We start from the raw sequence: 17,025 nt of genomic DNA, 5'->3' as shown, positions 1-17,025 counted from the left end.
AGTGTCCTGAATAACATACCAGCTACTTCTATTTTTTAAAAAGCTCTGCAAACATACAAAATAGGCAGTGGCTCCAGCAGTCTTTCCCTCAGCAAGACCCAGATTATTTAAGGAAAGAAATTCCCATCAGTATTACTGGACAGGGCCCTTTGCTCGACCTGTGCCCAGGGCCCACTTACTAGTCTCATGGCCACTTTGCACGCGTGGGCACTGCAGCTCCTTCCAGGTGCTAGGCTGCTGCTTGCTGAGTCATTGTGGTTGTCCCCAAAGAGGTCAAGGACTACTGGTTGGTGGGGGTTCTGCTCATCGATAAAGACCAGAGGCGTGTGGTTCCAGATGGTGAAGTTCAGGGCCCTGGTGGCATTGATATGGCTGAGTTCGGGAGCCAGGATCCTCTCCAGGACTGCCTCCATCAGTTCGTCCAGGTCCTTCAGCAAATGCTTGACTTTGGAATACCTGGATGGAGGGAGAGACCCAGGCAGAGGGGCAGCTTCAAAGCAGAGCGACTGCAGTCTGGGATCCCCTCCTGCTCCAGCTCTGCCACCACATGTGAGAAGAATGTCCCCGCCCCCAGCACCCACCTCTCTACCCACCCACCCATTCATCCATGCACCCTTCCACCCACTCACCCACTCAGTCATTCATCAAGTATTTGGTGAGCACCTACTATGTGCCAGGTCCTGTGCAAGGTACATGGGATGTTACAGCAAACACGACGGACCAGGTCTCTTTCCTTAGAAACTTACATTCCAGTGAGAAGGGATCTTAAGAGCTCATGGTTCTAGATCACTTGCCGTGTGCCAGGGGCTAGGTGCTCCCTACGTCTCATTTTATTTAATCTTTGCCACAGTTCTGTGATCATCCCACACATCGATAAAGAAACTCTGGGAGTGGCTGTGATTTCCCGAGCTCACCCCACTGACGAGGGGCAGAGCGGAGATTGGAACCTGGGTTTGGTGGGCTCCAGTAGGTGTGTTCTGTGTGCCCAGGGCCCTGACGTCTCCCTCCCAGGAGGGATGGAAAATGTAGAGGGGAGGGGCATGTCTGTGATCCTAAGATCCTAATTCTCCAGCAGCGATTTGGAGGACAGAAGCCAGTTTCAGGAGGGACAAGGTGGACGGGACTGCGGGGTTGTGCTCCAGTATCTTGTCCCAGCCCCTGAGGCTCCCATATCGGAAAAAGTGACCAGTCAGTCTGGTAGAAATGTGGCCCCACCAGGCCCTGGGTGGGGGCCCCTGGCCTTGCACCCCAGTCACCCCACACCCGATTTACTCAAGACCCTGCCCCAAAGTGTGGTCTCCAGGGCGTGTATGTCAGCTCTGGCTGGAGGACTTCCTGCAGGAGAGGGCACTTAAACTCTGGTCCTGGTACAAAGGTGTACAGCACCCAGAGCTGACACGGGCCTCAGGTGCTGACACCGGCTGTCCCCTGACCATCACATCAGCTACCCACGTGCACACAGGGAGAGGAGGATGGGGAAAGGTGGTGGGCTGCGGGGTGGGGGCTGCCATGACAGCCGAGACGGCCACAGTTGCTGAGGAGCTCGGGAAGTTCTGGGTTTGAATTCATGGGCTCTGGGTTTGAATTCTGACATGTCACTTAATATCTATGTGACCTTGGGCAAGTGAACCTCTCTGAGGCTCTGTTCTCTCATCTAAAAATGGGGGGAATAAAATATTTACCACAGAAGGCTTTTGGAAGGATTCGATGAGATGATGCTTATAAAGCACTTGGAACACAGGCTTGGGCAGAGTGTGTTGTTAAGATAATCATCAAGAGTTTTCTGGAGTAGTTTCAAGGACCCACCCAAGCAAGGAGGAGCCCTATTACTAGAAAGAAGCGACTTTCTGATGGCTGGAAATGTCAGCAGGAAGTGTGAATTAGCGTCTAGGACCTTCTTTAGGCTAGAAGGTCCCTGTGTTCCCTGTGACTCAGACATGCTGACTCTTCTTTCAGTTCAGGCACTAGGCTCCGTCTTGCCCCAGGGCTTTGGCACGCGCTGTGTCCTCCCCCTGGGCGTTCTCTTCTCTCTGTCTGGCTAACTTCTACTCATTTCTCGGGGCACTTTTCTCTGACTGACCTTCTGCCTCTCCTCAGCCCTGACTAGTTTGGGCCCCCTTGGGTGTCCCCTTCACAGGCCTTGCCATCAAGTGGTTACACAGCTGATCTGGGGTCAGATCAGGCCTGGGTTCAAACCCCACAGTTGCTCACTGTGTGTCTCTGGGCAAGTTCCCTCACCTCTCTGAATTTCCATTTCCTGACATGTGAACTACCACAGTGCCGCCCACTCCTAGGGTGTTGTGTGGATTAGAATTACACGAACTGCCCAAGGAACACTCAATGCACTGCCTGGAACTTCATAAGCACTCGACATAGGGTTGTTCTCTCTCTCTCTCTCTCTATATATATATTTTTAATCCCCGCAATTATAATGAATTCAGTACCTATGGGGAAAAGATTAGTGTCTGTTTTCTCTGGTAGGCTGTGACAAGGGCCCTTGTTTTAGTCACTGACGTATCCCTGTGCCTAGAACAGCGCCTGGCAATAGGAGATGCTCAGTAAATACACACTGAATCAATAAATAGGCACTGATGGGCCGGAAGGCAGGGACTACCAGATATTTTTTGAGGTTCTCTGTAAACCTAGGAGGGTTACAAATTTTGAATTTGACTTGCTGCAAAGGTATAAAAGCAAAGAAGAAGACAGAGAGAAAGAGAGAGAGAGAAATGGGGGGAAAAGGAAGGAAGGAAGGGAAGATGGAAGGAAGAGGGGTAAAGCAAAAAGCAAAGCAAAGCAGCCCTGCTGAGACCGGCCCTGCTCCAGGGACCACCTACCGGAAGGGGCTGGCGTTGCAGATGGTGACAGCGGGGAAGTCCATAGTCTTGAAGCCGATGGAGAGGGAGACGCTGACCTCCCAGCTCAGGTAGGTCCTGATGAAGACGCCCCACTGCCAACAGACGATGGCGGCAAAGAGCAGGGTGATCACGAACCACATGGCCTTCTTCTTGGGCCCCTCGCAGATGATGCGCTTGGGGCCATGGGTGTTGGTGTTGTCACAGTACCACACCAACAGCTCCTTGTACGTGTAGCCGGGGCCCTTCTGCAGCCGGTGCAGGCACTTCAGCAGGTACTTCTTCACGTGCATTGTGGCTCCTGCAGAGAGACCCCGGAGAGCACCATCAGATCCGACATCAGCCTCGTGTCCGAGGATGTCCCAGCCATGGCCAGAGCATGGGCACGGAAGATGGGCAGACCGGCCCTCTCTCTACCCCTCCCTTCCTTCCTGCCATCTATCATCCATCCTTCCATACAACCAACCCCAAAGCATTTACTGAGTGCCGACTGTATGCCAGGCACTGAATTAGCCCCTCTGGCCTCAACGGTGAGCAAAATGGACAAAGTTTCTTCCTTCTGGGAATTTCCAGCTTATCAGACAAGTTACTTACACTCTCAACTCTTCAGATTCTCCAGGGCAAAATGGGGATACCTGGATAAAATTTTTATAAGATTGCTGACAGGCCGAAATTAGGTGAGGCATAAAAAGTGCTAAGCACAGCGCCTAGCAGACTATGTGCTCGGTGGATTACTCCACTGTCACTAGCTGTTGGCGCTGAGACAGATGTCCATCAAATAACCCATCAAAAATGCATAGTTACCAAGTGTGATAGGAAGGATTGGGACCCTGAGATCTCAGAGGTGGAAGAGGGTGGTGGTTAAGAATGAGGACTCTGGAGCCAAACGTCTGGCTTTGACTCTGAGCTTTTCCACTTTCCAGCTGCGTGACTTTGAGCAAATCACTTTCTTAGGACCTCAGTTTCCCCGTCTCGTAAAATGGGGGAACAATGGCCTCCACCTCATAGGGTTGCTGTGAAGACTGATTGAATAAAAACATGTAGAGTGCGGACAAAGGCCTGGCACTTAAGTGTCAGCTACTGTTGTAACAAAGGGGAGCCCCACCAAGCCCCAGGGTCCTTGGAGAAGCTGAGTTAAGGACAGAAGAGGAGTAGGGGGGCAGGAGCAGAGGCTGAGGGGGAGGAAGCCTGGGGAGGTGAGTAGAGCCGGACCACGTGGGGCCTCAGGGGCCACGTTAAGGATTTGGGTTTCAATCCCAAGACAGCTAGAGCTGTGGAGTTGAGGACGTGGGATGCCGTCCACTCTGAGGTCTGAAAAGAGCGCCCCAGCTGCTCGGTGATGGACTGGAGTCGGGTGAGAGCCCTGGTGGCTGGCTGCAGGTCGGTGAGGAGTGGCTAAGCTTTCTGAGACTCCGTTTCCCATCAGCATGAGCAGACAGGGTTCTTGTCTGCTCACAGAGCCTGGAGCATGAAGGCTTCTCAGGAAATACCTTTTTCCTCCTTCCTTCTTCCCAGGAACCTTCTGTAGGAGGACCCCAGCTCTCTCCTGGGGTCCCAGTTGGCCAAAGGCCACCTCTTTCGTGAAGCTGTCCTGACTCCCTGGCTGAAATGACCCCTGATCTCCTCTGAGAGCCTCTGCCTTTCTGGGAGCCCCGTGGTGGGCAGGGCAGTACCTGCTTCCCAGCACCCTCTCCCCTTGCTCAGATGTTTCCTCAGGTGAACCCCTCCCCCAGTCTCAGCTGGTGTGAGTGTCCAGGCAGACTACCATCCATAGCTCAAGGTGGGGTCTCATGACCCCAGTTTGGACCACTGGGACTCAATTCCAGTACTTTATGCTGGAATAACTGAGGAAGAGACCTCCCTGTTAGCTAAGACTACTAAGCTGGTGGTATTTGGCATCACAGATGGGGAGACTGCCTAAGAAGGCCAACACAGGGGAAAGCAGAGGCAAAAGATGGAGAGAGAGATTTCTGATGATATCATTTGAACACCTGGATCCAGCCATTCCTGAAGCCATTTATTCCCAGACTCATCAGACATGAGAACCAATAAATTATCCTCCTTACTTATGCTGATTCAGACTGGATGTCTGTCATTTGCAACCAACAGAAAAATAAATTCACCTTGTTCTACTCTGTGTCATAGTTTCTTGTCCTGTGGCTTCTCACTCCCATGAGATCATAAGCTCCCTGAGGGTAGCAGCTCTGAATTCCCAACAAGCCTAGCACAGTGCCTGGAACTCCACCGAACAGCAAAATGAATGCCAGACCTTCATATTTAAAGAGAGATCTTAAACATACCCAGGCACCTCCACTCCTGACCTAATTTTCTGACCCAGTAACATCCCTCAGCTTCCTGGCCAAAATATTAAAAGCTTTAACCCTCTAACTCCACTGCCTCTGCTTTCTGATGGAAATCGAGCTCCAAGTGCCTGTCCAGACCATCACGGCTATAGGACAGACATTCACGGACTAACCCAAACCCCACCTTTCCCCAGAGGATTCATTCCCTGCTCTGGGATAATAAAGTAATAATAATTACAATAAAAACAACTAGAAGAGCAACATCGAAGCACCAAGTGTTTACCTTGATCTAGCCACGAACAGGACTTCATATGTCATTTCATTCTTACACATTATTATCCACAACCTTAAACTTGGAAAGGACCGGGGCTTCGCCCGTCTTGTGTAGTCCAGCAGCCGAAGGCCCAAGAGATGAAGAATGCATTTCAGGCTCCAATAAATAGTCCGGGTAGAAATAGACCAAGGGCCTCTTTGATATCTACCCTCTTCCATTCTCATTTAATCACTCCGATTCAGTCAAGAAGAAAGTCTCAGGTCCTTAATTTCTATCTGAGCCCCGCTTATCTCCCAGTTTAACAATGAAGCCGTGTCATGCAATAGTAACTGGTGGGAATCAACAATTTTCCGTTCTCACTGGCTTTATTTTTTAGAGGGATCTTCTATTTATGGCAAGAGCTACTACTGACTTTTGCTTTAGGTTCATAAATACACTTAGGTAAAAAAAAAAAAGAGAGTGAGAGAGAGAAAGACTTAAAGAAAAATACTGAGTAAACCATAGTGTTACACGCAGCAAGAATTGCGACCACAGGCAGCAAATAACCGTTTGTTGAGAACTGCTTACCTCCTGCAAGTCTGGTCCCGTGGGCCATGAGCCAAGTAAAAATCAATAAATGCTATAAACAAGTTTATGTTGTTCCTGTCAGGTTTCACTGCCAAGGTGATAGACGGTCTGTGTTTGGAATGTATACACAGCTTGTGTAGAAAGGTTTGAATCGGCTTACAGCTTAAACCAACCCAAACAAGCCAAGTGGAGATTGAGTCCAGGTATGGACGCAGGCAGAGTGGATACCGTCATGCTTCAGAGAGTCCCAGATCACTATCTACACTTTGGCCGGGAACTCATGGTAAACATTCCTGGCAGCCAATGCAAAAACAATTGATGCTGTGTACAACGGCTTCTGTTTTCTTAGAAAAGAAAACATCTGCTCACTTTCAGAGACAAACTGTTCCGGAGATCGGACTCCGTGTCCTGGGGGCACAGTAACTGGGTGCCCAGTTTGTGTCTCTACTCATTATGTTGACAAAAGACACATCAGTGCTATTAACACGGTCAGTTCTTCTGAACCTTCTGCATGAGGGGGTTGCAAATGGATGAGCCAAGAGCTGTACTGGGTTTGCAAAAGTTTTTGTTGTTGTTGTTGTTGTTTTGGGTGTTAGCACAGGATTTTTAAAAAGATAATTTCCTTTTGTAAATAACAACTTTATTGAGACACAATTCACCTACTATATAACTCATCCATTTAAAGGATAGATTCAGTGGATTTTAGCGTACTCATGGCCTTGTTCAATCATTACCAACATACACTTTATTTCTTTAAAAATTTTTTTTAATTTCTAATTTTGAGGTGAGGTAATTAGGTTTATTTGCAGATTTATTTATTTATTTAATGGCAGTACTGGGGATTGAACCCAGGACCTTGTGCATGCTAAGGACACACTCTACCACCGAGCAATACCCTCCCCCCACCATATACTTTAAAACATTTTCATCTTCCCCCAAAAAACTGTACCCATCACCAGTCACTCCTCACTCCTTCCTCTCCCCTCCTCCCACCCCAGGCAACCTCTATTTTTTGTCTCTATAGATTGTCTGTTCTGGACAGCTCGTATAAACAGAGCTGTATATTATGCATTATATACATTTCGTGGCTGGTCTTTCATTTAGCATGTGTTCAAGGTTCATAATGTTGTACCATGTATCAGTACTTTCTTTCTTTCCATTGCCAAATAATATTCCATATTATGGATATATCACTTCTTTTTTTTTAATTCATTCATCAACTGATGGACATTTGGATTGTTTCCACTTTTTGGCTGTTTTGAATAACACCACTATGAACAATCATGTACACGTTTTTGTGCAGACAAACGTTTTCATTGCTCTTGGGTATGTACCTAAGCGTGGATATACCAACTGGATCATACGGCAATTCATGTTTAATCTTTTGAAGGACTGCCAGACTGTTTTCCAAAATAGCTGCACTGTTTCACAACTCCACCAGCAGTGCATGAGGATTCCAGTTTCTCTACAACGTAACACTTGTTATTATCCATTTAAAAAATTACGATAGCCACCCGAGTAGGTGTGAAGTGGCATCTTATTCTGGTTTTGATTTGCATTTCCCTTATAGCTAATGATGCTAAGCACCTTTTCATGTGCTTACGGGCCATTATATCCATTATATGCGCAATGTATCTTCTTTTGAGAAATATCTATTCAGACCATTTACTTATTATTTAACTGGGTTATTTGGCTTTTTATTATTATTAAGTTGTAAGAGCTATTTACATATTCTACTCACAAGTCCATTTTCAGACACAGGGTGTGCAAAAATGTTCTCCCATTCTGTGGGCTATCTTTTCATTTTCTTTCTTTTTTTTTTTGACATTTTAATGTAATTTATTTGAATTGATTCCAGAATCTTTTCATTTTCCTGATGTGTCCTCTGAAGCACAGAAGTTTTTAGATTTTGTTGGTGCCTAACTTGTCTATATTTCTTTTGTTGCTTATGCTTTGGTGTCATAGCTAAGAATTCACTGCCCAATCCAAAGTCATAAAGGTTTACTCCTATGACTTACTCTAAGAGTTTCATAGTTTTAGCTCTTATGGGGGAAGGTGTAGCTCAAGTGGTAGAGCACATGCTTAGCATGCATGAGGTCCTGGGTTCAATGCCCACTACCTCCTCTAAGAAGTAAATAAACCTAATTACCTTCCCCCACCAAAACCAAACAAACAAATGAACAAAAAACAAATAAAATGCTGGCATAGTTTTAGCTCTTATATGTAGGTCTTTGATCCAGTTTGAATTAATTTTTGTATATGGTGTGAAGTAGGGATTCAATTTTATTCTTTTGCATAAAAATAACCCCTTGTTCCAACACCAAGGCTATTTTTTCTCCTTTTTAATTGTCTTGGTGCCCTTAGTGGCTTTACAATGTTTTTTTAATTTAAAGAAACCCTAAATAAATGTAGAGATGTAGCATGTTTGTGGATCAGAAGATTTAATATTAAGATGTCCAGTCACCTCAAATCAAGCTCTAGAGTTAATTCAACCTCAATCAGAATCCCAGCAGACTTTTTGCAGAAATTGACAAGCTAATTCTAAGCATTATCTGGAAGAACAAAGATAGAAAAAAAAACTTTTGGAAAAGAAGAACAAAGTAGAAAGACATACATATAGGATCTGATATCAATACTTACAAGAAGGTACAATAATCAGAACAGTGTGCTATTCATGTGATAATAGACATATTAATCAATGGGACAGAATAGAGTCCAGAAAGAGCCTTACAAAGGACTCCAGCTAATTCACACAGAAAGGATTGTCTTTCAACAAAACATGCTGGAACAATAGATCTGGATATAAGAAAAAGGAATCTCAACTCCTACTTCACACTATATACAAAAATTAACTTGAAATGAATCAGAGACCTAAGCACAAGAGCTAAAACTATAAAACATCCGGAAGAAAGTCCAGGAGAAAATCTGTGCAATCCTGAGGTGGGCAAAGATCTTTCAGATGGAACACTGAAATCAGGCATCATAAAAGAAAAAAAAAAAACTCTTATACATTGTACTTCATTAAAATGAAATCTTAGGCTCTTCAAACCATACTGTGGAATCTGTGTGCAGAATGTATAAAGAATCCTTGCAAGTCAATAATAAGCTAAACAACCCAATCAAAAAAAAAAAAGGCAAAATATTAAAAAAAAAAAACTACTGCGTAAAAGAAGATACATGAATAGCTCAAAAGCACGTGAAAAGATGCCAGCATTGTTAGTCATTCGGGAAATGCAAATCAAAAACCACAATGAGACACCTTTCCCACCCACAGAGGACTGACAGTATCTAGTGTTAGTGACAATGTGGAGCAATTAAAACTCCCCCACGTGACTGGTTGGAATGCAAAATACTAGTCACTTTGGAAAACAGTTTGACAGTTTCTCATAAAGTTAAATGGACACTTATATGACCTGGCAGCTCCACTTTTATTTATCCAGAAGAACTGAAAACATACGTTCACACAAAGACTCGCACATACATATTCACAGCAGCCTTATTCATTAGTAATCCCAAACTGGAAACAATCCAAGTGTCCACCAGCAGGTGGGTAAATAAACAAATTGTAGTATATCTATACAATGGAATTCTCTTCAGCAATAAAATGAACAACTATTGATACGTGCAACAACATGAATGGATATAAAGAAGCCATTATGTGGAGTGAAAGAAGCTAGACATGAAAACATACATACTATGTGTATACTACGTGTTTCCCTTTATATGAAGCCCTGGAAAAGACGTATCTATACGGACAAAAAAAAGATCAGTGGTTCCCTGGGCCCGGTGTGAATAGGATTGATTAGAAAGACATATAAGGGAAACTTTTGGAGGTGATCTTGAGTGAGATGATGTTAACTGGATGCATACATTTGTAAAAACTCATCAAATGCTATACTTGACATGGAGGCATTTTAGTGTACAAAAATTACATCTAAATAAAGTTTTAACAAAGCACTTAATTAAATCCAGTGCCATCTCAAAATTAAGCGAGTTCACATTTAAAAAAAATCTAGAATTTTTTTCAACTTTTGAAAAATCAGATAGGTCTGATGATTGTTCCCAACAATGGCAGCATTCTCCTGGAACTGACTAGCAGCTGCCCCCCTAAGATGGAGCCTGTGTGCCCTGGTTCACCCCGATTCTCCCCATTCCTTATCTTCTTAGCCCACTTCACTCATTTTTGAACTCCCTGCTTTGGGGTATGTGGACATTTGACTTTGTGATTCCTGTAAACTGCAGGTCAGATGCTTTCATTAAAATCCCCTGTACTTATTTTTGCAGCAAAACTTCAATTATCCAAGGTTATCAGGGGATAAAGGTTCTGGGTAGCTGGATTTTTATAGGTAATTGAAGGTTAACCTGAAAATGGATTGACTCTGGTTATTGAAAAATCTTTCATGTTTCTGCCCCTGCTAGGGCCGCCCCAGAACATGACTGACTCTTTGTTCTGGAGCACCTGGCCAGTTCAGAGCCATCGATGGGGCTCGCTATTCCAGGCTGAAGACGGTGGGGCAGAGTTTTGAAGTCGGCACATCAGAGTCTCTTCAGGGGCCAGGGCATACCCTGGACACCATTTCAATCCATAAATGCAAATATGTGCATTCCGAACACCCGGATGTTGGACTCTAAATACCATTCCTGATGAAAAGGAACCAGGGCGTCTTAGAGAAACGGCTGATACCAGTTTTGGTGCCGGAAATTTACAAGATGAGGCTGGGATGTCTTACCCTATCAGAAAGCAAAAGAAGGTATCAAAGATGCCTGGAGTCAGTCCCTCCTTGAAGGGATGCTCACTGGCAAAGATGGGACAATTTGAACATCTGTCTTTAAAAAGCATGCAATTAATTGAAACATATTAAATGCATAAAAAATCCATGAGTTCATAGTAATACTGAAAAAAGAGGGGAGTAAGTAGAATCTTAATGTTAATAATAAGTAAGTATCATTAATAAACGGGTCCCATTCAGGTTGTTGTACCTGAATTTTGGGCATTACCAGCTATTATGTTCAATAAACTTATTAATTTATTGCAAGGAACTATAAATTTTGAAATCCAGCCTGTTTCTGTATGGCCCTCAGGCTCAGAATGGTTTTTATGTTTTTAAAGAGTTATTAAAAAAAGAATATGAGAAGTTTGTGGCCCACAAAGCTTAAACTATTAACTCTCCGGTCCTCTTCAGATTTACTGTATCTTATATGTTTGCACTGAAGAAAAAGAAATTCTTAAAAATGGGTTTTCATATAAGTATTTGAACATTTGATTTGTTATTTGCCCCCCCAAAACCTGCTAATTCAGTGCTTCCCAAACATCAATCATTGGCATACCACCTTCACAATTTTTGCCAAATCTCTATAGCACTGGCATGTTTTATTCACTTAATATATCGTATCATCTCAACTTACTCTCTTTGCTTAAAAAATTCAACCTCATCCTAAGCAATGTTATGCCTGTGAATAAGTTTGATATGCTATGTCATTTTTTCTCAGTACATACTAAGATAATTTCACAGTTTAAAAAAGAGTTCCTCTTAAAGAGGAAATTAAAATAATCATCCGATGACCCTTGAGGAAATGCTCTGTTAATTGTTTTCCACCCAGTTGAAGGACAGGATCTCTATCAAGCGTTTCCTCCTGGGTCTTCATGTCAGCCCTTCAAGTATGTTGAGTATTTCAGCCATAATTATGCCCATTTCACAGAGACGGTAACACAGAGGGACTCACTCATGGTCACAGTGAGTCAGGCAAATCTGGAAATAGAAACCAGGTCACCTGGCTTCCAGCCACCTCTCACCGACACGCTTGATGGAAAAACCTGACCTCTTGCTCCCGCTTTGGTGGGTGGTGGGGAAATCTGCAGTGTGGCAACGGCCATCACCTCCTTTGCCCAAGGCTGCGGCTCCCAGAGCTCTAGCCAAATGCAGAGGGACTGATAAAAGCAAGAAGAAAAGTGGCTCCCAGGGCGGCAGGGGGAGGGGCAAAACAGGGGAAGGGGCTTAAAAGGTACAAACTACTAGGTACAAAAGAGATAAAATACAGGATGTAATGTACAGCCAATATTTTATAATAGCTTTATATGGAGTTTAAGCCATAAAAATACTGAATTACTATGTTGTACACCTGAACCTAATTTAATAATGTAATTAACTATTCTTCAATTAAAAAAAAAAGTGGCTTGCTCCAGCCCTCCAGGAGAGGAGAGAAAATGGTCTTCTTTGAGCTGATTAGAGATGGAGAATGCTGCCACAAAGTGAGAGAAAAGAAAGGGCAGAACCATGTACAGAGCTGGTGTGCATTTGTGTAAAAAAAAAAAAAAAGAAAAGGAAACAGAAGCATAGAGACATTTCGTTGTGTGTGGGTAGCCTATCTCCAAGGGGCTGCACAAGACATCTGGGGGCATCCCGGGGAAGGAGATGTTTGAAAATAAGTTACTTCCTTTGTGTCTTTTGTATTTTGGACCATATCAATGGTTAATCTACTCATTTATTCAGTCAGGAAATACTTATTTAGGCACCTACTGTATACTCAGCACTGTTCTAGGCATTTGAGCATCCATCAGTAAACAAACAGTAAAGAAATCCCTGACTTTGTGTAGCCTACCTGATCCCAGGAGACAGAAAAATATATATTTAAAACTCCATTTATAAATTTATGCTGATTCGAGTTAAGTTAAAAAAAAATCTGAATAGCAGCCATCAGATTCACAAAGATTAAAATGTTTTGTAATACCAACTGTTGGCCAAACACACCTTTACATGCTGGGGGGTTTAGGTTGGTGCAGTCACTGGAGAGTAACGTGGCAGTCTCTGTTGCATTTAAAATGTGACAGCCACGACCCAACAGTTAGTTCCACGTCTTGCGCACGTGTCCATACGTGCTTGCTTGCACGCATGTGTGCATAGGAAGGCTGGCGATTGCAACACCGTAAATACCCTCAAAACTGGAAACAACCTCACCGGCCAGAACGAAAAGGCTGCTGGGGTGGGGTGGGGGTGGATGGGGTGCAAACTGCTCACCCCAAGCACTATGGGAGCAGAGCGAGGAAGAACAGGCTTAGTGTGGAATCTGGCTGCAGAAAAAGGCTGGACTGGAGCCGTCCCGACAGGTGTGCCTGGAGTGAGTGCTTCAGGTGAGCCAAGGGGCTGATGCTCTTGGCCTCTGGGTGGCGGGGCTGGGCTCAAGCACCCACCTCCCCACCGCCATTGGGCACAAGCCACCTTGTCCTTTTACCTCAAAGCTTGATACACACATGCTCATTCTCTATCCTCTGTGATGTGAGAGATTGGAAGGCACTGGTTTAGAAGCGCTATCATGTTCATTCCAGCCCTGAAATGCTAAGAATTTACGGCACTGTCAGGCTGAGGTCATGTCTGAGTTCTCTGTGGTTGGGGTTATGGGTGGGTAACTTTGCCCTCTCTCTCTGGGGTCAAGGCAGTGACCACACTCCCTCGATCTACAGAGATGTCCTTTGGGGTCACTGCCCCACATTTTGGGGTGGTGTCTGGGGTGCTGGGAAAGGAAGGGGGCCCATTAGGCACTGAACATGGCCCGGAAGGAACGGGAACAGAGTGGTGACCCTGCCAGAGCCAACGTGGGGGGGCACAGCCTGTGGGGCACAGACTGCCGTCATCACCACCCGAGCACCACGCCAGGCTCCATCCTGCCTACCTGCCAGCTTGAAGTGGCTCTGCTGTGCCAGTCTGGCTGGTCCTGGGACGAAAGATGAATAATCATGTCAGATAAGTGCTCAGAGCTGCTGAAGAACACTGGCCACACCTTGCAGGGAGCACGACCAGGGTCCTCGGAAAACACGGTCTTGTGAACAGATGTGGAGCCATAACTGAGGTATTTCCTCCCCGAGCCAGCTCCATGGAGGCCTGGAGCACAGGAGATTCCACTGCTCAGAGCTCAGCACACCACGCAACCTCACCCCCCAGGGACCACGTGAAAAGCAGGTGGCAGGATTCAAAAGAGAGGCATTTGGGAGGAAACGCTTTGTCAGCGCCTCATGGCCAACTGATGCTCTCGGTGGTAACGAGGTGTCTGTGGCCCCAAGAGTGGCTACTCTCACCTACTGTTCCCTCCAACCAGCTGGGGACCGAGAGCGATCATGCAGGTTGGGTGGGTTTCTTCAAGTTGGAGGAGTGCAGGGAAGAAGCTGAAATCCAGCCCATGCTCTGTATGCCCAGTCGTGGACCCCCAGGGGCTGTGTCCACACAGAGGGGCTCCCTTTTCTCATTTGAAAGCAGGCGTCTTATGGGGGTGGTCCTGCCTAACATCAGCTTCTGCTCGGAGCCATATTCACCAACATCTGGCTGAGCTGGGCCATGTTTTCCAAAGAAGAGTCTCCTATGCCTTGGCTGGAATGTGGGGTGAATTTCCCCCAATATAGGAAAAAATCCAACAAAGACAGAGTTTTCAAGAAAGGCTTACCCACAACTCCCTGGGCAGGGGAGCAGCTCAGGACTTACGTGCTGGAGCCGAGCTCTGGGTTTGAATCCAGATGTGCTGTGCACCCTTAGGTAAGCTACATGGTCTCTCTGTGCCTCCACTGCCTCATCTGAATACTGGGGACAATATTACACCTACCTCTGAGGGTGCTTAGAACAACGCCTGGTTTACAACAACATACGCGCATCAGCTCTTACTAGCTTTTTTTTGAGGGCCTATGCAACTGGGGGAATAAGATTGTTTTCCAAATACAAAAGAAAACTGCAGTGTTTAAAATGAACGAAACAGAAAAATGTCTGCACGCAGATGCCAACCAGACAAATGCCTCTCAACTCTTAGGTGGTGAAGTGCAAAGGACAAGGAAATTCTTTTTTTTTTTTTTTGATGCTGAAAGAAATAAAGATCACAAAAGGATGAAGAACCTCAGTCTGCACTTTTCCTTAAGCTTTGGTACACCCTGAGGGCACAGACCCGGGGGCAGCTTCCTGGTGATGCTCCACCACCCACCTCTTAAGAGTCACATTTACCAGCTCCTGCCAAGAACTTAGAGTCAAAAGCCTGGCACCATTTTACTTTTTTTTAAAGACCCACACATACAACATAGGAGCATCAACAATAGTACAAGGAGATCCCTTGTACCCCTTCAGATGCCAACCTGATAATCCAACGTGTAAAGAAAATCTCAAATACACAGATTTGTTGAAAAATCCCACTGCAAAAATAAACACTCAAGTCAGGATGGTGAAACAAGAGCCCACAGTTCAGAGGCATTTACCACAATCTTGCAGGACAGGACTTCCATGTTTAAAAGTGGCCGGACCAGACCAGCTTCCAGGTTTCAGGAACTCAAGTGATGCATTATTGCTGCCTGCTTATTTTCAGCACCTTCTGGGTTCTGGATCCAACTTACACTGGAAGGATGAAGAAGCTCCAAGAAGCTGCCTCTGAAGACAGAGGCCTCTTGCGGCAAAAGTGGGTCAAGGATTGGAGCTGAAGATGCTGGCTGTCTTTCTGTTCTCAGGGACTAACTGTTCCGATGAATGAAAGCCAATCTGAGTGCCGCCTTCATGATCTGGGCTGCACCTGGGTACCATTTATACTCTCATCAACTTAATATCTTTCTTTACATTGGCTCACTCTTCTTTTCACTTAAATACCTATGTTAGCTTTGTCCTAAGCAAGAATGTTCCTCAAATCACAGGTTTGTTATTACTAATTATATATGTTTCGAATACACCTCAACATAAATAATTACTGGTGAGATGAAAGACATTTGTCTGCACATCACCTAAAAACCATCTACACACGTCACACTACAAAGGGAGACAGATTCAGCAAAGATCATCCCTTGTCTCATAAACTCACCAGATGAGATAAAATGCCTTGCTACTTGGACCTCAAAGACAACCAGCTGTCCTGACCCCATGGCCCCCAGCTGCTGTAGACATTAGGGTTCTTACAAAACCTGTTCTGTAGGTTTCTCCGCTCCTGGGTCTGGGATTATATCAGCCTCCATCCCAGGAGTAGCCTGACAGGTGTCCTGTCTCCCCAGCCAGATCCCGAACTCCAAAGCATCAGATGTGGCCACAGCTGCCAGAAAATCACTTTCTTTTTGTGTGGCCTTTAAGGAGAAACATGCGTGCACCTGGCCTTTGGACTGCATGTTAAACCCTGCAGGATCTGTGGTCGTTACGAGGCCAGAGTGCTCCTGGTTGGTCATTTCCCTGTCCACCTAGTAACCAAGTACCACAGGTGGGTTTAAAAGTGACCACACCTTGTGGCGATTAAACACTCACTGCAAGAAAATATAAACGCACAACAGGAGCAGAAGGATGGGACAAACTATGAGCACAGGCACACAATGGAAGATGGGGAAGGATGATTAATGATTTTCCTTTGAAGAAAAACTATGGATTTCCAGGTATCTATGTGGATAGGAAAAAAAATGTGGATAGGATTAACCAAAATGTCTATAGTGATTATATTTGGGTGGAAGGGTCTCGGGTTGTTTAAAAATACATATATTTTAGTTTATCCATGTTTTGTAACTTTCCTACAATGAACATATACTGCTTGTATTATAAAAAATAGTAAATAGAAATACAATTTTTTACAGCAACATAGGAAAAACCTTATGCTAGACTGTTACTAGAGAAAAACGACTACATGGAAAAACCGACTGTCAGGAAAAACAGTTGTTAGGGCAGTGGGAATTATAAAATTTACTTATTTATTTTGGCAGAGGGTGGTAATTAGGTTTATTTATTTATTTATTTTAGAGAAGGTACTGGGGATTGAACCCAGGACCTTGTGTGTGTTAAGCATGTGCTCTACCACCTGAGCTATACCTTCCCCTCCTAGGACTTTTTTTTTTTTTTTTAATTTAGGCTTTCTAGAACTTCTCAGATGCAACTCTGGGGGAAGCCGCAGCGGGGATGCTGGATTGGTTGGATTTAAGTGTCTACTATTCGGCAGAATGGGGGTTTGTCAGAGACGTTCAGATTAGATGTATACTTCAGCTTCTGTTCTAATCTTTGGAACTGTTTTCCAAATTTTTCTGTTACTTTGATAGTTTTTT

General features: G+C 44.9%; 1 protein-coding gene across 2 annotated transcripts in view; it reads right to left on the bottom strand.

Annotated features, from left to right (window-relative positions):
- SCNN1B (sodium channel epithelial 1 subunit beta) overlaps window positions 1–17,025 on the bottom strand; it is a 55,645-nt gene that overhangs the window by 19,894 nt on the left and 18,726 nt on the right. Inside the window, exons 1-3 of one of the 2 annotated variants that reach the window (XM_072942783.1) lie at window positions 15,223–15,246; window positions 2,835–3,153; window positions 180–456 (exon numbers count right to left, since the gene is read on the bottom strand). In XM_072942783.1, coding sequence (XP_072798884.1) covers window positions 180–456; window positions 2,835–3,145 — 588 coding nt within the window. In that variant the 5' untranslated portion in view covers window positions 3,146–3,153; window positions 15,223–15,246. Of the gene's footprint in view, window positions 1–179; window positions 457–2,834; window positions 3,154–15,222; window positions 15,247–17,025 lie in introns of those variants that run through there. The other variant, XM_072942784.1, reaches the window with a different exon arrangement.

This window comes from Vicugna pacos, chromosome 18, assembly GCF_048564905.1.
Source record: "Vicugna pacos chromosome 18, VicPac4, whole genome shotgun sequence".
NCBI classification, from domain to species: domain Eukaryota; kingdom Metazoa; phylum Chordata; class Mammalia; order Artiodactyla; family Camelidae; genus Vicugna; species Vicugna pacos.
This window is presented reverse-complemented; position numbering and strand designations above follow the sequence as displayed.